Consider the following 24985-nt stretch of genomic DNA (forward strand, 5'->3'; position numbering starts at 1 on the left):
ATCCGGAAGAATGAAAGGAGGAGTGACGACAGTAAAGGACAAGAGAGGACCAGGCCTGGGACTTTTACATTGGTAATTTTGGATTAACTTATGTTACAGTAATCCGTGAGGGGCTACCACTTTACTTTTGTTTTGTTATTTGTTTATTTTGTGATTAAAGTTTTACATTGAACGTTCGCCAGTTCCTGCCTCCTTCTTAAACATTGTTAAAATCCTATCATGCTTTGTTTTTGTTTTGTTTTTTTAACATTTTCAACTTTATATAGTGTGTAATGTTGCTGTTTGAGCATGAAAAAGGTCTGTGAAGTTACAAAGCACAAAATCACTCCAGAGGGCGTTATTCTCTATATCAGTAAGCACTGTTTGTGAACACATCACAATATTCCTCATTTAAATAATTCCCACCCAAAGTATTCGCAAAATAAAGGGGCAAAGCCTGGTTGAGTTAGTTATTAGTGTGTTGAAGCTCGCGGTTATGGTAAGGGGCCTGGCATTTACGAAACACGCTTAAAGCAGTTGACCAATCACAACACATTGATCCAGCCGACCAATCAGAGCACATTGTGCTTTTCTGAAGGAGGGGCTTCTTAGAGACTAGAACTAAACAAACCATTACTGACAAATTGGGAAGAGAGGTGCTGCAACAATGACAAATAAGTGGAAAATTATGGGTTTTTTGAACATTCAAGCACAAAAACCTATTTTAGTATACCCCAAAAACAAAATCAATTCTTTGAAAAAAGTGCATAACAGATCCACTTTAATGCAAAAACTCTCCATCAAACAATACATAACAGCCTTTTCAAGTAAAAAGACATATTCTCAAAACTGTGTAGTTTCCATAATGACTAAGTTGTGAACAAAACACCTTAAAACTGATTAAAATGGTGGGTCTGTACACCAACGGCCATTTGATTTTATATTCTTTCTTTTCATTGGGATGAACAGTTGAAGCATGATGAACCTCTATGGATCTCCTCTTAAAGCAGGTATACAGATCTTATTATTAGCTCACTTGAAGGCTGCCGCGCACATAAGCGCCAATCAAATGCAATAAAGTCCAGCCACGAGTTCTGCTTTTACTCACTAAAAGCATTTCAAGCAGCAAAAAGGGTCAATAACTGCTACCTGAACATTTTCCCCAGCTGGTTACCTGCTTTTACACACAGTTTGTGGTTTTGTTTTGCAGAGAAAGAACTAGAGCAGGTTATGGACAATGCAGCGCTGATTTACAAAAGCTTTATGCATGCAAAGTTTAAATGTAACAATCAGTAACTTGTTATGTTATGACAAAGACAGAACGAACGAGTCCTATTTTGTGCCTTCATTCCTTCGATCACCTTTTCTTGCTCTTCGTTCACATTCTACTATCTCCTTCCTTTGATTATGAGGCTTTGTCTCTCACAGAAATAAGCCTGTTGAAATTAAAAACCGCTGCGTGCGTGTGCAGATGAGCGCTACAAATGTACACTATCATGGTCCTACAGAGAATACAGCGTAATGACTATTACATTCTGAGATAGAAAGAGTAGATGGAGAACTAACCTCTGGAGAAGAACACGCTGATCATGAAGTTGAAGTTAATGGTAGTTATGGCAAACACCAGCAGGTAGAAAAACACCAGCGTGGGGTCACTGTAGGTCAACACTGCTCCGTTAGGACTCACCTAAAAGAAAACAAAATATACATTACCTACTGTAGATATGATTGTTGGGCAAAACTAGCAAATAGTGTGGAATACTAAAGATGGGAAACAATTTGATTCTCATTATACTTAATGCAATACAAATACAAAAATGCAATACTGGAGGCAAAACTAAATGCATACTGTATCTTTAAGTACATGCTGTCACACCAATACCATCTGTATCAGTAAAAAAAAACACAGAATTCAAGAAATGTTGACAGAACTAAATATCATTAAAAAATGTGGTTGCAGTGTTTTTGTGGAACAAGCAGAACTTGTTCTGAATATAAACTGGTTCTCAATTCTCAAGTCTATGGCTGAGTCGTCAAAAAGTTAAAAAACAAAGACAGAAATGAAAAGATTATAATGGAATTTATAGAAGCAAAATGTACTTAACAAATAACAGATTATATCCCCAAACTGCCTCTGTTTACCTGGACGCAGATGAGTACAGTGACAAAGAAGATGGAGATGGAAAGGAAGAGGAAAAACATGAGGAACCAGGCGCTCCAGTGCAACCAGTTACTGAGACCCATCATGCGCATGTACTCCTGCAATAGACATATGGCCATTATATTTATGTTTTCTTGCATCAAAACCAACATAATCCAGTTTCTTTCAACCCAACAAGTTCTTCACCTTTAGTTTCCTCTCCTTCTCCTGGACCACGGCACGGACGATATTCAGAGACGTGTAGGTGAAGCTGAGCACTAGCAGCAGGGGCAGCTGGTTCTGGATGGCCAGGATGAAGACGTCGTAGATGAACGCTGGGTAAGGGAAGCGGGAAAGCAGCACTTGCGTTTGCTTGAAGAGGGTCGCCGCTTTCGTACTGTTGTAGGCCTTCATGATGGCCCGGTCCACCGAGTACTGCACCTGCAGGAAGCCCTCGCGGTAATATCCTGTCAAGAGATGTCAGACAGACGGATACGTTAATTATAGGCCTGATTTCACAGACCGGGTTTAGGTTAAGCCAGGATCAGACCTTAATTCAATTAGGACATTGTGATGAGCGCGGAGGGCGAGAGCCATGAGGGAACGACGCGAGTGTTAACGAGCGTCAGCTGCGTGTTGCACCGGTCTCGAATCTCTCACGGAGGGGCTCCGGAAGCATAAAAGGGGAGCGTCGACAGTGAAGGACGAGAGAGGACCAGATATGGATTTTATGTTGTGTTTTATTATGTTTGTGTGGCCGGCAGTCATCCGTGAGGGTCTACCAGCATTACTTTCGTTTTGTTCTTTGTTTATTTTATATATTAAAGGTTGTTTGAACGTTCACCAGTTCCCGCCTCCTTCTTCCTGTATCTACGAACTGTGTTACAGAAATTTAAGTAGCTTAAAAAAGATTTATTATTTGATCTTTTTAAACCTAAAAATGTTATATTTGGATTTTTTAAAATATTTTAATTAGTCTGAAGAGAATGAAACTTGGTGACTTTTGTCCCACTTGCTATGTAAACCCACACAAAAACTGGACTTGATATCGAAAAGACAGTCACACTTGTGTTCTTAGCTGCCAAAAATGACTGCCATATGAAACAAATTGGAAAATACAAAAAAAAAACAAAGCAATTTCATAATGTAAACAATATGTATGTTAAAATGATTTCAGTGTTTAAAAAAAAAAAAAAAAAAAAAAATCACTCACTATCCTTTACAGCACACAAAGCCATAAACAATAACGATGAATAACGATGAATTATCGAAGGCGATTCATCTGCGATAATGAACGTGATATTGCGTAGCTTGTCAGTGAACTACGGCTCTGTCTATTACATGCCGCTCAATTTGAAAGCAGGTAATGGCGATTTAGCGGTAATCAGGGAACCGGCTTTACTGACGAAATGCGTGTGACAATCGCATGTGATATATTGCCCAGCCCTACTTTAAATTTATGATTTAAGCAGATTTCTGCTTGAAAAATAAAGAAGCTTTAACAGAAGGACCAATGTAAATGCTTTTATAAAATTACAAGCGTCACATTTCTAATTCTCATTAGGGGCGCGAGAGGTCCCGGGTTCATCCCGGACGAGCCCCCGTTTGTTATGTTGGCATCAGTTACTCTTTTTTTCGTAAATTGAATAAGCATTGTGAACTGTGAGGGGCGTTAAACTTTCTTCATAAGTTGAATACGGAAGGCTTAGGATGTAGCATAAGTGTTTTGAACTGCAAGAGGCATTACACTTTCTTCGTAAGTTGAATATTGAAGGCGGTCTGGTGGAAGCTAGATATTTTATATTATAACTTGTAAATATGGATATTTTTCTTACACCAATGCATCGCTTTGCTCCAGAAGGGCTTTATTAATCCCCTGGAGCCATGTGAAGTACATTTATGATGGATGGATGCACTTTCTTCAGCTTCGTACTCGTTGGTCCCGTTCACTACCATTATAAAGCTTGGATGCTTCAGGATATTTATTAATATAACTCAGATTGTGTTCATCAGAAATAAAGAAAGTCATATACACCTAGGATTGCTCGATGGCGAGTAAACCTTGGGGTAATTTTCATTTTAAAATGAACTAATCCTTTAAAAAACACCTATAATATATCTTTTGAGCTTCAGGAAGTTACTATTTCTCAAAGCGTAGACATTCATTCAAAACTCCTCGCTGCTCCTAATGGCTTTTCAAACCATAATGACCCTCTAAGATCAAAACACTCGCTATGCGGTCTTTTGCACTTCCAGTATAAAGCAACTCAATGCAATTAAATGCAGATGAAAGGACAACGTTGAAGCTTGAAGAGTCATGGAAGTAGAGATCAAGCTGTAATTTGTAGCATTATGCCAAAAATAGAGGTTGACAGTCATCAAAGATCAGACAGGACACTAACTCAGTGCTCATGATTAATAACAGACATGCTGCAGGCGTTTTGAAGCTGTCGGCAACCAGTGTTAATTTTGACAGCAAATTTTGATTTAGTTTTAGTCATAGTCTTTTGACTAAAATGCCATTTAGTTTTAGTCATATTTTAGTCATTGGAAATTGTTTTAGTTTTAGTCTAGTTTTAGTCGACTAAATATCATAAGATTTTAGTCGACTAAATCTACAGTAGAATTAGTCGACTAAAATCTAATTTAGTTAAATTGTAAGCATTAAGCATTTCCAATAAAAATGCTTCCACAGATCCAATACACTGATATAGGTACATCTGATATTCCCCAAACTGTTTATGTTCACCCAACTGTACTTTGCTCACCAAAGCGGACGGTTTTTGACCGTTCAAGTGCAAAAACACGTGAAAGAGCAAAATTCAGTACTTTTCAGGGATTGACACACTTATCATTGAGGTAGGCTACTATTATAGATTTCATTTAAAAAAAAAATTAGATTTGATTTTTAGTTTTTCCTGCTTTCATTGTAATTTTAGTTAAAAGTTTTAGTAATTTTTTGTTTATGTCTTTTAGTTTTTGCTTTTAAATGTCTATAACTTTTTATTTTTTGTTTATTTTAATACCTCAGGTTAAGCTAAAGCTTAGAAACTATTAAGTTTACATTTTTATAAGTTTACATTTTTATATATTTATCTTTTATTTCAGTTAATGTTTATTTAAAGTAATGAAGATTTCTTTGGTTTTAGGTTTAGTTAACTATAATAACTACTTTAATAACTATAATACTTGTAAAATATATTGAATAATGTGTCAAATAATGTTCTTAGTCTTTCCTTCCTGTGACAGAAGATACAGTAGTTTACTATGAATTAAACAGAAAATAAATTAAATACAGTTTATTGTTTAAACAAAATAACAATAATGACCAGGAAAAAAATAATAATTATAAACCATCCCGAAATACACCGTGACTCTTATTCTGAAATGTCTGCAGTCTGCACTGTAGCAGGCTACTCATGAGGGAGATAAATATGCATTCTTTCAACCGTCTAAAACATGCTACCATATAAACATCGTGTAGTAAACATTGTCATAATTCATCAACATTAGCTTATAAGCAATCGGATGGCATAAATGTGCGCTATTCATTAATTGCGCAGCAGTCAGATGTGCTGCTGCACGAGCCTGTAGAGCGCGCAACAGCGCCGCGTTTCCCGCGGTTAGATCAGCACATTACAGTTCAAATGTGCGCATCTTCCACACAGGACAGCAGTCCTGACTGGATATCTTCCCAAATCGTCCCTCTCTTTCATTTTCGTCTCGTTTTTATTCGTTGACGAAAATTAGAGTAGATTTTAGTCATAGTTTTAGTCATTCAAAACGCATTTTTATTTAGTCATCGTCTCGTTTTCGTCCGTGAAAAAATGTCGTTGACGAAAATTATGACGAAAATTATTCGTCAACGAAATTAACACTGTCGGCAACACTGTAGGCTGTCGGGCAAAGGGAAAGCTAACTAATCCACATTACTTCCTAATCAATAGCTAACACCGTCACAGGAAGCCTCCGAAACAGGAAGAGATCGTTAAAGAAGCAGAGATGAGAGAACAGGCTGGTTTATCTCATCTGTTGATGGTAACTGACAGTAAAGATGGTATGAGTCTGTTCAAGGAAAAAAAATGATCACAAACAAAGAAGTTACTGGGTCTAATTTGTACATTAATGGGTGATTCTTGATTACAGAGCTTTTTAATGAATTAGTATGAATATAGATTTGTGGCTGTTAGCTTTGAAACATATATTTTAAGGTATTTAGCAGATATGCACATAAATTTACAGACATACTCTTGCAGGGAAATGCATGATATTGATAACTAATTTTCCATGCAATTTTTTGTGTTTAACATAAAACAATGAAACCTTCCCACCAACATTTCCCACAATGCACCAGTGCTGACTGACCTGGCGTGCCGCCGTATGGATTATGTTGTTCTCTGGGCCCGGGCAGCTGGAACAGCGGGAACAGGCTGAGCGTGTGCCAGTCCATGTCATAGTTGGGGTTGAGCTCGGACTTCTCACGAGCCGGAGCGTTTCTGGGACTGTACGTGAAGCGCAGATGATAGCTGACCTGCCATACATGACATCAAGGGTTATTAAGCATATGATTTGTGTACAACGTGGCTTAAGAGTTCATCTATTAATCCTCTGGAATAACATGAGAGTCTTGATTAATAGCACATCGATCAACTGTTATGGGGTTTGAAACTAAAACCATATGGTTACCACATCAGATAATATTGAATAATGCTCAATACATACTTCAGAGTGCATGCAATATTTAATTTTACACAATAAAGCTGTGAGGAGTTGAAGTTCTATATGTCTTGTACTTCAAAGAAGTACTTTTATAGGGCTGATTTAGGGAATCTGGAATGTCATAAGAACGTCATGTAATGTAACGTCTGTTTCATGCATACTTGTAGCTACATTATGTTACATGTGTGTACTCACTAATGCTTACAACACCCAAAAAAGGAAAAAAAATAAAGAAATTTGAAGTAAACATGCAAAAAATAAAAAATATAATTGCGACTTTTTATCTCACAATTCTGAATTTCTCACAATCGCAAGATGTAAACTCACAAATGTGAGAGATAAAGTCAGAATTGAGTTATAAATGTTAGAATTGTGAGATATTAACACACAATTGTGAGATAAAAATAGCAGTTCTGACTAGAATTGAGATATAAACTCGCAATGGCAAGTTATAAAGTCCAATTCTGAGGAAAAAAAGTTTATAACTCACAATTCTGACTTTATAACTCAATTCTGACTTTATATCTCACAATTCTGACTTTAAAACTCAATTCTTCTGACTTTATATAATGCAATCCTGAGAAGAAAAAAAAAGTCAGATTACATTTGCGAGATAAAATGTCACAATTATTCCTTTTTTCATTTTTTACTCAGTGGTGGAAAAAGCTTACATATACAGGAGTTTTTTTCTCTCAGTGGATGAATAAGATTTCCTGACAAAATTTAAGAATTTACCATCACAGATTTTTATCATAATAATTAATTTTTTCTAGTAAATACAGCCTTGTTTTATCTGAATCAAATTCAATTCAGCATCTACTCCCAGGTGAGTGTCAATTGTTCATCTGACAAAACATTCAATTAGTCACTGACAAAAAGTCTACTGGGAATATAAATCTGTAACTTGGGGAGAATATTTTATACACAGTGAGACATCTTGGGCCTTATTAAACAGCTGAGGAAAACCAATTTCTGTGTAAATCATTTATAAAACCTTCTTAAGTTAAGAGTTACAAAATAAAAACATTTTATGAACACTTTACACAGTCATGTGCTCTCCATCGAGGCTGATGCAGGACCTGAACCGGAGATGCGGTAAACTCAATAAACCCTCAGCGAAGGACTCGCTGCCCGTGACCGAGGAACGAGAGCTTTCATCATGAGAGATGATGATTCACTCATGTCCTTATGAGAAGAGACCAGACCAGACCTCATCTCTCCATTAGACACATAAAGAAACCTCAGGAAGAGCATCTCAAAATGGCTGAAACAGCTTCAGCTGGAAGAATCAGTGGTTCATAAACACACAAGCAGGCGTCAGAGACATGAAACCAATATGGTTTGAGGGTATATGCTGCTAGAGCACTAATGGCCTGAGATTTGACATTGCACTTTCCACTTCTTTGAAAAACAGATTATTTTGCCCTCAAATGTTCAGAAAAGCACATTTTCTTCAGGAACACTGCTTTAAGTTACGGTGATCATCATGAAAGATGCACAAATGCGACTCCCACAAAAACATGCTGTTTCAAACCAAAATCAAAAGAAAAGAGTTTTGTATATATTAAAATAATCCCATTTTTGGATCATTAAAATTTGTCAATTATTTCCCCCCAATTTTCTAAAATCAAAAGGACATAAAAATAATTATGCAAATGAAATGTAAATCCAATTTATGGGGTTTTTAATTTTAAAAATAAAAAACTTTTTAAAATAAATTTCATTATTTGGAATGTATTACAAGTAAATAGCATGGAGGTTTTGCATTAATGAGAATTTAAGAGGAAATGTGTTTAATTATCATGTAAATTCATGCAAATATTGTTACAATGCAAAAATAATAAAGCTTCATTTTATTTATGCAAAATAACATTTTATTTTTTAATTAATAAAAATAATTCAATATACTTAATTTAGAATTAAATTATTTTTATTTAAATACTAATACATTTGGTAATGTATCTTTTACTTTTTCTTATATTTATTTTTTACATTGAAATATAAGAATATTTCTTCACGAGATTCATCCACACAACGAATTAAAGCATTCAGTACGCAGGTGTACAGGTTGATCTTGGCTAACAGGAGGAGGTAAACAGGAAGACTGTGATTGGTTGAAAGCTCAGAGGAATGCTAATGCGTTAACACACATGTCTGTCTGGTTTGAGAGTCTCACCTGCAGAGGAAGAGGCTCATCGTCGTGGCTGAAAGGATGCTCAAACACAATGGCTGCCAAGATCTTGCCTGATTGTGGGTCAGTTTTCACAAACTCCTCAAACTGCTCCTCTGTTTCAAAGCCACGGACTGGAAAACAAGACGACAAATCATTAGTGTCACATACATCACTTTTACTGTTACTATAGCTCATATTTAAACATCGAAGACTCGAGGGGGGACTCTTTTCATGCCAGACAGAAAGAAACCACCTAGCAACCACCCAGATCACCTTAGCAACAACTGGCAACCACCCATGACATTTTAGCATCACTGCAGCAAAAAAAACTTCAGAAAATGGTAGTTCATATTGTTATGTGATCAATTCAGTACACAAAAAGTTTAAAATGTTTTATTGTCATGCAATTTTAATATGATAATTATATATTAGTTAATTAATAATTATAATAATTGTATTTAAATAATAATAATTTATAAATATAGCTGCAAGCAGCAATTACGGGCCAAGCACAGAGAACGAGCAATTAAAGACACATTAAGATCATTTTAGGCAAAATGGCTGAAAAAAAAAAAAAAAAAAAAATCAAATACAGCAACTAGTAATTTGATTCAATGGTTTATCATTTTCAAACAATAGGTGGAACTTTGATCAAATTGATATGGTGTGGTCAGAGTGAGGTGACAATGACACATGTAAAGATTGGTGCCAATATGCCAAAGCATTGCCGAGATACAGCCTCAGAGTTGTTTTGGCATCATGCCATCAAATCTGTTGCTGGGGTATACGAAAAGAGTTTTGTCTATTGGCACGAAATGACACTTTTACTGGCATGGTCTGAAGATGGTATGATTCGATTTTGGTGAAAATCAGACCAACAGTTTAGGAGAAGTTAAACAAAGTAGGTAGCGCTGCCCCAAAAGTTTTTGAGTACCGTCAGGGCATGGTGCTGACGACACATACAGAGTTTTGTAAAGATACGGCAAAAAATATATATATATATATCGCATTTTACGCTAAGGCATTGCAAAGATATAGCCTCACATACATTTTAGTGTGCTTTTAGTCAAGTTCGGTTGCGTGTTATTCAAGAGAGGTTTGACAAATTGATGTGAATTCCATATCTTTTTGTCGCCATGGTCTGAAGATGATCTGGTTCAATTTTTGTGAAAATCGGACAAAAGGTCTAGGTTCGAAAAAGTTTTTTTTTTTTTTTTTTTTTAAATGGCGGACTTTTTTTACATAATGGAATCAAATCAGTTTGAGCCAAGGAATCAGAGGGAAAAAAAAAAAAAAAAAAAGCTATTAACACAAACGTGAGCGCAACTTTGGACAGGTGTTGGCACTAGAGGGATTGAGTTAGAGACTCCAAAATGGCTATGATTAATGTTCCGACTATCCTCTATCTGTGTGCAAAATTTCATAACTTTCCCGCAAGCGTTTCTATGGGCTTCCATAGACTCAAGAACAGAAGAAGCCCTTAATACATAATCATTTTGTATTAATCCACTAGGAAACCCTCCAGATTACCTTAGCAACACCCTGGCAACCACCCAAAACACTCTAGCATCATGGCAGTAAAAACAAATTCTTTAGACAAATGTAAAATGTTCACATTTTTATATGCAATCAATTTATTGCAAATAAATAAATAAATAAAAAAAATCTAATTTTAATTTTAAAGGTGCCCTAGAATTAAATATTGAATTTACCTCAGCATAGTTGAATAACAAGAGTTCAGTACATGGAAAAGACATACATTGAGTCTCAAACTCCATTGTTTCCTCCTTATATAAATCTCATTTGTTTAAAAGACCTTCGAAGAACAGGTGAATCTCAACATAACACAGACTGTTACGTAACAGTCGGGATCATTAATATGTATGACCCCAATATTTGCATATGCCAGCCCATGATCGAGGCATTACACAAGGGCAGCCAGTAACGTCTGGATCTGTGCACAGCTGAATCATCAGACTAGGTAAGCAAGCAAGAACAATAGCGAAAAATGGCAATAATAACTGACATGATCCATGATAACTTGATATTTTTAGTGATATTTGTAAATTGTCTTTCTAAATGTTTCGTTAGCATGTTGCTTATGTACTGTTAAATGTGGTTAAAGTTACCATCGTTTCTTACTGTATTCACGGAGACAAGAGCCGTCACTATTTTCATTTTTAAACAGTTGCAGTCTGTATAATTCATAAACAACTTAATTCTTTATAAATCTCTCCAACAGTGTGTAATGTTAGCATTAGCTCCATTAGCCCGAGTATAGGCTTCTATCAAACCCATTCAGAATCAAATGTAAACATCCAAATAAATACTATACTCACATGATCCGATCCATGCATGCAGCATGCATGACGAACATCTTGTAAAGATCCATTTTGAGGGTTATATTAGCTGTGTGAACTTTGTTTATGTTGTTTAAGGCAAGCACGAGCTCCGCGGGCGGGGGAGCACGAGAATTAAAGTTTGAGGGTGAAACTGATAAAAATAGATTAATCGATGTGAAGTTTAACCATTTAAGCAATCATACGAAACCATGTGACCTTTAAATAAGCTGTGGACACTGGCTCATCATTTGACCTTTAAAATAATTGATTTTCGGATTTGTCAGCCTACTGTAAACATATGTTAATGATATCATGACCACTAGGTATTTAATTTTCCCCAAAGAAAATAATGTTAAAAGGAAAGCTAATGAGACACTCGGCAAAGCTGGGAATTCAGCCAGGTCACGACTGGGATTTACAACCTAAATCCAATTAAACACACACACACACACACACACACACACAAACCGGCAAGTAAGTGAGGTTCTTTAAAGGAATATTTGACCAAAAATGAAAAGTGTCATTATTTACTCATCCTCTTGTTATAAACGCATATAATGTTTTTGTGTGTGTGCAATAAAAATTTGATATTTTCAAGAAGCTTTTGTTAGCATTTCATTCATTGGATATAAAGTGGTCTAGGGATGATTAATTTGCCACTGGTTCCCTCAACATTTTCCTATGGAGTTTTACAACTGGGTTTTTGAAAAGCAAGACATGTTCCTAGATAAACATCTTTTGTTGACCCTGGATCAACATTCCTGTCTGAAAATTTAGTCCTAACCCTAACCTTACCCATAAGTTATCCTTAAAATCAGAGGGTAATGATAGGTGAATAAAGGGGGTCGCACACCGGACGCGCACATTCTATACGCGCGAGCTCAATTTTGAATCGGCTTCTGACAGAAGAGCTGCACGATGAAAGCTTACTTTATTTATTTTTAATTTTTTTATTTGTATTGAATAATAGCGGACTTTTGAAGGTTCATTAATGAAGATCACATTATGTCTGTTATTGTTTTGTTGTATCGGTTGTCTAGGCAACTATGTTACATTGTAGCAATATTATTTAACTAACGTTAACTAGCTAGTCCGAGTAAAAACGTTAGCAAAACAAGTTATTTCGGTAACACTTTACAATAAAGTTTCATTTGTTATCATAGTTAATGTATTATGTTAACTAACATGAACTATGAGCATTTGTTACAGTATTTATTAAGCTTTGTTAACTTAATGTTAGTTAAAAAACAGTTGTCCTTTGTTCATGTTAGTTCAGTGTAACTAATGTTAAATACAACTTTGATTTTAATAATGTATTAGTAAATGTTGTAATTAACTTAAAGATTGATAAAGGATGTATAAGTGCAGTTCATTATTAGTTCATGATAACTAATGTATAATAATATATAATATATTTAATATTTCGTATTTTGTGGGGATATCACAGTACTAAAGAATATTAACTTCTAAATTATGCAGTATTCAACAGACATAATTACATTATATTATATATTTATCCAATGTAGACTATGAAGGTTTTTGAATGCCCTGTTTTTATGTCCTCCTCAAAAAGATCAAATATTGACGGACAACAAAATAAACTCCTGCACTGCTACTTTTACGTCGAAGACTGAAAAATAGAGGCAATCGAATTTGCCTGTGCTTTGTTATTTCGCATCACTGAGGTTACTGTATGGAAAAATGGCACAAAAGAGCAAAATAATATATTAAAGAAAGGGCTACGTTTATTATACATTTTCCCCAAATATGTTTAGACCTTACTCAAGCTGTTGAACTCAGAATGTAAAACAAGTGTATCTTGTAGCACAGGGTGAAATCAGTATGTACATTGACGATTTGAGGGAAATATAATATAAATTTAATATAAAACCTTGAAATGGCGCTCTGTGGCGCGGCAGGATTTTGAACAACTTCCTGAGTCGTAGCTGGGCGCCGCGGACAGGCGCCGAATGTCGCCGCCGGTGTGCGTACTCTCATAGAAAACAATGTGTTCGAATTTTTAAGACGTGGCGCGGCGCTGCGCGGCGCCGAGCTACGCGTCTGGTGTGCGACCCCCTTAACACTAGCCGGGTTTCCATTACAGATTTGCACATATTTGCAATATTTTCTAAAAAAACTGATGTTATGCGACTAAAACATAACTTATTCCTCTCACTGTAAGTCATTCCAAAAATCACGGCAACAGATGTTAGTATGTTTAAGTATATGGCAGCCACTGCACTAGCCATTATTTTTAATAGAAGGAGACGTAGGCATGTTATCCAAGCATTAATGGCAAGGAAAGCCCCTTATACTTGGAGCGGCCATTTATGAGGTGTTTCTGGGTGTTTCTCCCTCATATTTGCTTCAAGGTGTTGATCAATTGTGGCATTTCTTTGTTGTTTAGAATTCAATATTTTTCTTTTGTCTTTTATGAGTTTAATCAAGAACGCTGCCTTCTGTCTAAACATCTTTAAAGAATAATAGACTTTTACGTACATCAAGAGACCTGTAAATGCGAAAAAACTGTTTTCATTACAGTTTTGCTAAATATTCTTTTATCGAATTGCCTGAAAACCATCCATGTGAGCATAAAAACTTTTTGTGATGTTTTTTTTTGTTTTTTTTTTGACGTGTCTCCATTGGGCATATTTTCATTTTGCAATTTCAATTTACGCAATTTAAAGAGTAATGGAAAAGCAGCTACTGATGTAGAAACACCTAACCCTGGTTGTGAGACTGAACTTCACATAAACTGTAAACTTGTTCCTCAAATCTGATTGGTTGGTTGTAAAGATGTTCCAGGATCAACAAAGATATTGAACTTGTTGTACTCTGCAAAATCGCATTCGCCTTATGAGTAAAATAAGGTCTGTGGTAAACATGACTTGACAATACTTGAACGTTTTTCTCTACAACATAAATTACACACACCCATATCAAAAACATGAATTTTGAAGCTCTTATTTTTATAATTTTTTAAAAAAATATGTTTCTAATAGGAATGCACGATTAATCGAAATTAAACCACATGTGATGTGGCAAAGGTGGCGATTTTTTTATGCGCAGCTTGTCAGTGAAGCGCGGCTCTGTGATCAGTAGTAAATGCTGCTCCATCTGAAAGCCAGAGGGCGCTCTCGTGCAGAAGCTCCAAATATGCCTCGCAGAAGTACGTTATAATCCACGTCATTCCATGAAATCCCTATGGGCATCATACTATAGCTGTAGCTGAATAAACAGAAGATTGAAACGCTTTGATTAAACATGAAATAAACACATGACTATGGTTCATCTTCAAGCCTTCTCGGGAAATTTCATGATAATAAAGTATATTTATACTTCAATGCTAATCGACATAGCCTTTATCACTGTATAGAATACTACGAAATAATATTTGCTGTGCCTTATTGTGTGTAAGAAGCCACATCATCTCACAGAAGGATGCTCAACTGTCTCTATGAAGTGAGTTTGGATAAAAACATGTTATTAAATGTTGTCTTTTGTTGGACAAGATGTTAGAGTGATTTCAGGTTAATTGCAATTAATCGTGCAGCACTAGTTTCTAATATGTAACTAGATAAAGTCTGTGATGTAGGTGTGTAAAAAACTTCAAAGTATCATCAAGTTATGTTTACCACAGACATTATTTTACTCATAAATTGAAAAACCCATTATAAACACCACAGGAAAATCTTGAGGGAACCAGGGGCGAATTAATCTTTCGAGTTGACACCTCTCTATTAAATGGTACATTTTATTGTCCTTTTCGGAGCTTGAAAGACATGGTCTCTATAAATTGTTCTGAATGAAGATGTGTCACTATTACTCTTTATTGTTCCAGAGAAACGCATAACACCACACAGGGTTGAAAGACCTGAGGGTGAATAATGGCAGTTTTCATTTCTAGGTCAAACGTTCATCTAATATGTAAACAAATGTCCTCACATGACTTTTTCTTGTGAGATACAGTATCTGCCACTTTAAAAACAGAAGACAGTTGAGCCGGTTAAACCAGCTCGGAGTGAGCAACTCCTGTGTCATTTGAGGTCTGGAGCGCTCGGGTCTGTCCTGATCAACAAGCAAATCCAGATAACGACGTACAACAAGGAAGCTTCTGTGCTACATGTGCCAATGTAAACAACAGCCAGCAAAATTGTAACACTTGACAGTAAGGTCCCAGTAGTTAATGTTATTTAATGCATAACTAAAATTAAGTAACAATGAGCAACTCGTTTGTTGCAGTATTTTTAATCTTTGTTAATGTTAATTATTAAAATAAAACTGTTCAATGTTAGTTCATGTTAGCTCAGGCCTATTAAATCACAACAACATACACTATTTTTTGATTGTTAGCAAATGTAGAAATTATCATTTAGTAATAATAAATGCTTTTAGTTGATTTTAACTAATTGGTAAAGTCATCACATGCTTATTTTATTTAGAAGGCGGGACTTATTTCGCCATATTGTGTGTTGAATTCTCCCAATCATAGTAATAGGAGTGGACCTTCTTTCTATATATAAAGTCTTTGATAATAATAAAAAAGACAATAGACTAAATATCTATTTTTTGTCATCTTTGATGGTTGCACACAACAGCAAACATACAGTGTTGCTCAAGGACAAATAACTCCAAATCAGTCAAAATGATTGGGTCAAATGACTACATTAACCTCGTGACTCACTCGTTTATCCTCAAGCCATCCACTTCCGTCATGTCCACATACAAATAAACCCCTACTTACAGCTCTGCAATTTCAGATAAATTATGTATTTGCCTGAAACTTCCTCTTCTCAGCTATCCCACAAAATGTCACAATGTCAAAATCCTAGACTTTGATCACATGAGCACTGCTGCAGACTCTTTTAAACCTGTATGTTCAGTCAGTGAGTCAGTTGTAAATATTACACAGCACTTTAATACAATCAAAGTGGTTCATTTTACAGTCAAAATTGAGGCATCAGATTATGGATCTCCTCCGTGACTCACATTATCAGGACACAGGCTAGAGAAACGTATAGTATGTGACTCACCAGCTGCAGGACTTTATGAGAGCTCATAAACACGAGCACCAGGAGAACTCAAGGGTCAGACAGAAGCCAGAAAAACCTGCCATTAATGCTTTGGGTTTGGTCACGATGCTATTCATTCACAAAATTTGCATTTCAACTGTAAACTCACTCATATTGTAGAGACTAAATGACAGGGTTGACATACTTTTGGACCTATGAACTTCCATGATTTCCGGATAGACATGCAATATCAATAAAAATATTTTATAGATATTGCTCTCAATGAGATTCAATTCCTGAGTGATAACAACATGGAATTCCCATGTTTTTTTTTTTTTTTCAAAGTTTGTATTAGTTTTAACTGTTTAAGCTTTTATGACAAAGAAAATGAATTTAAAAACATTTGCACTCATACAATTACACATTTTTGAAAAAAAAAAAAAACAAGACTATAGAAATTTCTATATTTTTTTAAAAGTTATTGCTTATTGCATAAGCTTGCTGTATACATTTTTTTCTTTTCTGTCATTTTTTTAAAGTATAAGGGTCATTGACGAATAAGGTTTTTAAAAGTGTAAAAAAAAAAAAAAAAAAAAAATTGTCATTTTTTACAAGATGGACAAAATTTGTCACCAAAAATGTAATTTGGTTTAACCAAAATTTCAGTTTTACTGAATAACACTTTTGGTTATACCAAATTACGATATTTTCAAACAATGCTAACAGGCTGATATCTAGCTAACGGACAATCGAACATTTTATATTTAGTACAAGTTTTTAAAATATTACAACATTTTTCATGTTTTATAGCGGTTGCACCGAATGACCTGATGTTTCGAGACATGCGTATGATCAAGTGAAAACATGAATTTTTCAAAATTAAAAGTTAAAAGAGAGTTAGTAACTTTGCAGGTGTCTGAATGATGTCACATCCTGTCATCCTGTATGTTGATATATGATGTAAAATTATGCCAGAATTAAAAATATATACATTTTTTACATTTTAAGATATTTTAATCTCAAATGAAATGGCTGTATTGGCCTTTGGACGGTTAAACTGAATGACCTTCAAAACACTTCAAAATCTTTAAAATACCTTTTATATGTAGCAAAATATGATTAACCTTTTGGATTCATTTAATAAAAGAGATCTAGTTGTACTACTTAACATACTTTAAAGGGGCCCTAGAACGTTCTTTCACAAGATGTAATATAGTCTAAGGTGTCCCCTGAATGTATCTGTGAAGCACAGCTCAAAATACCCCATAGATTTTTTTTAATGATTTTTTTTTAACTGCCTATTTTGAGGCATCATTAACTATGCACCGATTCAGGCTACGGCTCCTTTAAATCCTTGCGCTCCCTGCCCCCGAGCTCTCGAATATAAAACAGCGCATAAACAAAGTTCACACAGCTAGTATAACCCTCAAATGGCTCTTTACAAAGTGTTCGTCATGCATGCTGCATGCATGCTTCGAATTATATGAGTAAAGTATTTATTAAGATGGTTACGTTTGATTCTGTGTGAGTTTGGTAGTGCTCCATGGCTAAAGCTAACATTACACACTGTTGGAGAGATTTATAAAGAATGAAGTTGTGTTTATGAATTATACAGACTGCAAGTGTTTAAAAATGAAAATAGCGACCTTGCTCTTGTCTCTGTGAATACAGTAAGAAACAATGGTAACTTTAACCACATTTAACAGTACATTAGCAACATGCTAACGAAACATTTAGAAAGACAGTTTACAAATATCACTAAAAATATCATGTTATCATGTCAGTTATTATTGCTCCATCTGCCATTTTTCGCTATTGTTCTTGCTTGCTTACCTAGTCTGATGTTTCAACTGTGCACAGATCCAGACGTCCTGCCCTTGTTTAATGCCTTGAACATGAGCTGGCATATGCAAATATTGGGGGTGTACATATTAATGATCCCGACTGTTACGTAACAGTCGGTGTTATGTTGAGATTCGCCTGTTCTTCGGAGGTCTTTTAAACAAATGAGATTTATATAAGAAGGAGGAAACAATGGAGTTTGAGACTCACTGTATGTCATTTCCATGTACTGAACTCTTGTTATTCAACTATGCCAAGGTAAATTAAATTTTCTAGGGCACCTTAAAAAGTCATATAATTAAAGTAAAGCAAAGTAAAGTAAAATAAAATAAAAACATTTCTCTGCTATTTCTAGGTTTTCCATGTAGGTTTTCCAATTTATTGCAAAAGATTGATGTATATATTGGGAACAAGATAAGCCAATGACACAAGCCAAACATGTGTCTGAGCAGACACTCTTGGCTACAGCTAGCGACACATCAGGTGTTTTTATGAATAAACTTATATACTTCAGACCACTAAGACAGCCCCAAAGCTCTTACCGGTTCTGACGCAGCCTCCCAGGCCCCGCCGGGCGTCCTCTGCGATCTGCCGCACCACGCTGGCGTTCGCGGGCACATAGGCCAGCTGCAGGTCCTCTAAGCACAGTATGCTCGGAAGGTCACTCAAAGCGAAGCTACTGTAGAGTGTTGCATTAGGGTAGTTAGTGACTGACACATTCTGCCGCAGGACGATCAGGATGGCTGAGAAGAGCAGCGGCAGTGCCATCTCCACCAGCATCACCAGGATCTGACGCTTCTGGAGATGAAGAGAAAGAAGAAGTTATTGATTAAAACAGAAGGATGGTTAGTTAGTTAATCAATAAGATATGCATGCATATGGACCATGGAAGAAGGGAATAATGGTTACGTAGATAAGGGAGGATGGATGGCAATAAAATAAAATAAAATTAATAATTTAAAAATATAAATAAAAATGAAAAAAATATTTAACAAATAAAATAGTTTAAAAATGAATAAAAAATAAATAAAAATATACAACTATAATTTTAAAAAAATATATATATAATTACACTTTATTTGTATTGTGTTATGGAACTGATGATTTTACAATCATGATACAAAACAATTATTTAAAATATTATACATCAGCTGCAAGTTTCCTGTTTGTGTTAACTTACAGGTGAATAAGTCACACCATGTTGCAGATCTAGCATTTAGAGAACTTTATCAATGCATGAATGTGTAAACAAGCAGGAACCCACACAGCACCTCAGGCTTGATCTCAATCGATAAAGAACTTTAGACCTCTGATCTGGGTCAGAAAGGCAGTGCTGTCTGCCATAATGAGGCATGAAGGGGCCAGTGTTTACTGCCTCCCCTGGCTTCGGTTTCCTAGCAACAGCTGGAGCCCAATAGTGTGCAAACAGCCCTCTATCATGAGGGAATTGGGACGCTTCTTGCAGCCCTTCTATTGAGAACTGATTGTTTAGAAAGTTCAATTTTGATAGACTTCACCTGCACATGATCTTACACAAGACAGCAAATCTCCACAAGTGTGCAGAGCAAAGGTCAAGCATAATGAAAGCAAAAAATAAATACGAACACCCATGCAGTGATCAAAACGAAGCATCTGCGTTAAACAGAACGGCTGTTGTCTTGCATTTATCAAAGCGAGCCTCAAATCTAATCTATGAGGCCAAATACAAGAAGGAACATAAAAGTTATTCAACAGAGCAAAAGAACCGCCGAGTTAAATCATTATGTCAAATAAGGTGAATGGGGGTAATGATTACATTTGAACACCAAGCCTTTGTTGAACTTGTGTATTTTTATCTGCCACAAACTAGCTGAAACATTTCCTTGTTTCTTTAAGATTGGTCAAAAAGATTTACTTCTGCTTCTTACTGTGAAGTCTTAACTAAAATATCTGATTTCTAAAATCAGTCTTTATAGATTTCAAACTCACTCGAATGGGCTTTAAATAATCAACCTATGGTCATTTTTTTTAACCCTGGGTTAACATCCTGGGTTATGTTTCACATTGCCACACTTTACCATGAAATAATTAACCTAGGGTCATTTTTAACCCTGGGTTATGTTTCACATTCCCCCGGTTTCAAAGACAGGGCTTAAGAATGCTAAAATGCATTTTTGAGTCATCTTAAAATATGTCAGGCCATTATTTTGTCTCAGGATGCACACCAGTAATGTTTTTTTCTAGTGTGTTTTTTTTAAAAGCTTCTTAAAAGTTCCTAACTGAACTAAGGCCTAATCCTAGTTTAGGCTAAGCCCTGTTTGTGAAACTGGGCCATAGTCTTACTTTACCATGGAATAATTAACCTATGGTCATTTTTAACCCTGGGTTAACATAATCCTGGGTTATGTTTCACATTGTCTTACTTTCCCCTGAAATAATTAACCTAGGGTCATTTTTAACCCCAGTTTAATATTATCCTGGGTTATGTTTCACAATGTCATACATTACCCTGAAATAATTAACCTAGGGTCATTTTTAACCCCGGTTTAATATTATCCTGGGTTATGTTTCACAATGTCATACATTACCCTAAAACAATTAACCTAGGGTCATTTTTAACCCTGGATTAACATTATCCTGGGTTATGTTTCACATTGTCATACTTTACCCTGAAATAATTAACCTAGGGTCATTTTTAACCACGGGTTAACATTATCTTGAGTTAGGTTTCACATTATCATACTTTAACCTGAAATAATTAACCTAGGGTCATTTTTAACCCCAGTTTAATATTATCCTGGGTTATGTTTCACAATGTCATACATTACCTTGAAATAATTAACCTAGGGTCATTTTTAACCCCGGTTTAATATTTTCCTGGGTTATGTTTCACAATGTCATACATTACCCTAAAACAATTAACCTAGGGTCATTCATAACACTGGGTTAACATTACCATGGGTTATTTTACATTGTCATACTGTACCCTGAAGGATTAATTTTAGGTAGTTGAGATTTCACAATGTGCCGGGGTTTCACATTCTCATTCGCATATTTACAAGGTTAATTAACATCAATTGGATGAGCAGAATGTGCAACGAGCATACAAACTATTTAACTAACAGCTTGTCCATATGTCAAAACGCTCTGGTTGTTTTAACTCTTCTGAAGCATGCTAAGAATGTGGAATCATAACACACCGTGACAGTTTGTGATGGTACCAAACACATGAATATTTAATGAAATGGCAAGTTTGGAGGGAGTTTATGATTGGTTGCCTGGTGCTAAATAACTTACATGACTCTCCAGTAATCACACAGTTTACCTCTCGCCATCATTTGTGGACTTTGTAACCCAAAATTAACCATAATGCACATATATAATATGCCAACATTCAAATGTTTGGGGTTGGTAAGATTTTTTAAAATGAAAGAAGTCTCTTATGCTCACCAAGACAGCATTTATTTGACTAAAAATACAGTAAAAACAGTAATAATGTGAAATATTAACACTCTTTTCTATATGAATATATTTTAAAATGTAATTTATTCAAGTGACCAAAACTACATTTTCAGCATCATTACTCCAGTCTTTAGTCACATGATCCTTCAGAAATCTATGATGATTTGATGCTGAATAACATTTCTGATTATCAAGTGTTGCTTGATATTTTTGCAGAAAACCATGATGCATTATATATCTTTTGTAACATTATAAATGTCTTTTCTGTAACTTTTGGTCAAAATAATGCGTCCTTGCTGAATAAAACTATTAATTTCTTTCAAAAAAAAATATCTTACAGATGCCAAACCTTTGAAAGTGTATATCGTTGTCATAAAACCTTATATCCAATATCCAGAAATAAAACAAAAGAATAAATATCAGCACATACATTGTATTAAAAATCAAATACTCACTTGCTGAATATAGTTCTTCCACAGAAGCAATCCGAACTGTCGCCACACAGCCATTTTTAGATTTACAGACCTTCACAACCTGGATGAAGAGAAAGTGAGCATCAGGTCACTGCACAAGACTTTTAAAGAAACGTAAGAAAAACCTTATCAGAGAGCTATTCCAGGAATTGCACTTCAATGGTGAGTTTGTAAACAAGAGACTTTCGCAACTACATTCTGAGATAACAGAACAACTATAAAATTCATGTTTTACTCAGATAAGAAACAAGAAGTTCAAACAATTAACGAGTATTTCAGTTGTGATTGCACAATATGATCCAATCAAACAAGGACTACTAAAGTAACATAGCTAACTGAAGGAGCATGACGACAATGTCATATTCAACACTTTTAAACTATAAATTAACCATAACAGACAATGAGAGGAACCTCATCTCCCATCCCAACATTCAGAATAAAATTTAAATAAAATACTTATTTGCATTTAAACTCAGGTATTTGACTGACATGTAGGTGACCATTTAGCTGTCATCTCTGTGACACGTCAGTAAAAGCTTGTCTTTATTAAACATACAGCAGGGTTAATATTACTGACGCGGCAGTGACATCATATTGATGACACAGCTTTGATGTCTGTTTGTCTGAGTTTATGCAATTATATTATAGTATTGTCTGCTTTTATTTTTGTTTTGTTTGCATTCTTTTGTTGAAATTACAGCAGTCTGTTTTATATCAATCATGCATTTTTTTCTGTCTAATGCATTCGATCTCTTTTATCATTGCAAAGATCTTGCGATGGATTCAAGAACTTGTTTATCACCCAGCTGCCACAGCAAAACACAATAGAAGGCACGGACGCACACACACAGCTCACCTTACGCTCGTCTATCTGTCCTGCATAGGGCTCGAATGTCGTCTCTTTCAGTCGGAAAGCATTGGATTGTTGTTCGCGCTCAGCTCGGCTCGGTCACGGATGAATTCAGTCGGGAAATATCACTCATTAGGACGATAATAGTGGTGAGGATGAAGATGATGACATTGCAGCGCAGCGGCCGTGCGGTGCGGACACAACAAATGCGGTCACGTGACCTCCACCAGCTGGGCGGCTGCTTGCAGTCATGTGACCGAGGCGTTTGTTTATGTCATGGCTGACGCCAATACCTCACTTCTCATTGATTAAAGGCACAATATGTTCGGTTTTAAGATTAAAATAGCCAAAAACCGCTAAAAATGTTATATATTTTGTTGGCTTGTGTACTTACATTATCTCAAATATTTTCAAGAATGTTTAATTCCAGAGAAATGCAGTTTTAACCAGGACACGGACCGTCTCCGTGCGTCACCTATCAATCATATACGCGTTTTATTTTGTAGAAATCATGGAAACACTAGGTATTAATATATTATGTGTTTTATTAGAATAACTGTTTGGATATATTCATCGACAGAAAATGAATCATAGCTCAACACAGTAGCCTAAGTTTTATTGTTTAAATCTCGTTTTCTTGATTTTCAGCGATTACCATGTTTTACCATGCCTAATACTGATCTAGCTTACTGCAGTGTGCATTAGAGGGTTAGTTCACCCAAAAATGAAAATTCTGTCACTCACCCTCTGCCGTCCTGTAAGACCTTCGTTAATCTTTGGAACACAAATTAAGATATTTTTGATTAGGGAACAATGACATTTCCTCTCTCAAGATCCATTAATGTACGAAAAACATATTTAAATCAGTTCATGTGAGTACAGTGGTTCAATATAGTATTATAAAGTGACGACTTATATAGTGATGGCCAATTTCAAAACACTGCTTCAGGAAGCATCGGAGCATAATGAATCTTGTGTCGAATCAGCGGTTCAGAGCACCAAAGTCACGTGATTTCAGCAGTTTGGCTGTTTGACACGCGATCCTAATCATGATTCGATACGCTGATTCATTATGCTCCGAAGCTTCCTGAAGCAGTGTTTTGAAATCAGCCATCACTAAATAAGTTGTATTTTGTTTTTTTGGCGCTCCAAAAATATTCTCGACGCTTTATAATATTAATATTGAAACACTGTACTCACATGAACTGATTTAAATATGCTTTTAGTACATTAATGGATCTCAAGAGAGGAAATGTCATTGCTCCCTATGAACGCCTCACTGAGCCATTGGATTTCAACTAAAATATCTTAATTTGTGTTTCAAAGATCAACAAAGGTCTTACGGGTGTGAAACGGCATGAGGGTAAGTAATAAATGACAGAATTTTCATTTTTGGGTGAACTAACCCTTTAAGTATCTTATAGTAGCCACCGAGCGAATGCACAGTGTAGCATTATAACAACCTTCAACACACAAATGTATCTAATATGATAAAACAGCACTGTGTTACTCCACATACGTTCGACCAGAAAAACGGAAGCGACGACTGCGGCATAATAAAAGCTCCGCTGCTCTCGAGCCGTATGTCGGGCTCATCTCTCATTAGCAGTCGCTCCAGCGGCCTCGTTTCAGCTCTCGGCCCTGCTCTGCTTCATACTACAGTAACGTTAATAATCTCACCCATAAACAATTTCAAATCCCATCCTGATTCTTTTCCACAGGCTGTAAACATGAACATCTCATGATTCTGCAAAATTAAGGCATCATCAAGCTATGCCTGTTATTGAATAATTGGCGACCTCTAGCGGTGAAAATTTTACATAGTGTGCCTTTATTTGCATATATAAAACATTTGCATATTCTAACATAATTGCTTCAGTTTGAAAAGCTTGTAAACCTTTTTATCAAGTTTTTTTTTTAACCATGCAAATTTTGAATCAATTCATTATGCAAATATTAACATTTGAAAGGTGGAATAGACATTAGAAATATATTCTTTTTGGGTTTAATGTGA

The 24985-nt window shown here is 35.6% G+C and overlaps 1 protein-coding gene across 2 annotated transcripts in view; it reads right to left on the reverse strand.

Moving 5' to 3' along the window:
- Positions 1–23194, reverse strand: part of abca3b (ATP-binding cassette, sub-family A (ABC1), member 3b) — a 61155-nt gene extending 37961 nt beyond the window's left edge. The window contains exons 1-8 of one of the 2 annotated variants that reach the window (XM_067381273.1): positions 22983–23194; positions 22104–22182; positions 18750–19005; positions 9015–9142; positions 6485–6650; positions 2327–2586; positions 2122–2238; positions 1546–1666 (exon numbers count right to left, since the gene is read on the reverse strand). In XM_067381273.1, coding sequence (XP_067237374.1) covers positions 1546–1666; positions 2122–2238; positions 2327–2586; positions 6485–6650; positions 9015–9142; positions 18750–19005; positions 22104–22157 — 1102 coding nt within the window. In that variant the 5' untranslated portion in view covers positions 22158–22182; positions 22983–23194. Of the gene's footprint in view, positions 1–1545; positions 1667–2121; positions 2239–2326; positions 2587–6484; positions 6651–9014; positions 9143–18749; positions 19006–22103; positions 22183–22977 lie in introns of both variants that reach the window. The other variant, XM_067381272.1, reaches the window with a different exon arrangement.
- Between the last annotated feature and the right edge of the window lie 1791 nt (positions 23195–24985).

The sequence above is a fragment of the Chanodichthys erythropterus genome, chromosome 3, assembly GCF_024489055.1.
Source record: "Chanodichthys erythropterus isolate Z2021 chromosome 3, ASM2448905v1, whole genome shotgun sequence".
NCBI classification, from domain to species: Eukaryota; Metazoa; Chordata; class Actinopteri; order Cypriniformes; family Xenocyprididae; genus Chanodichthys; species Chanodichthys erythropterus.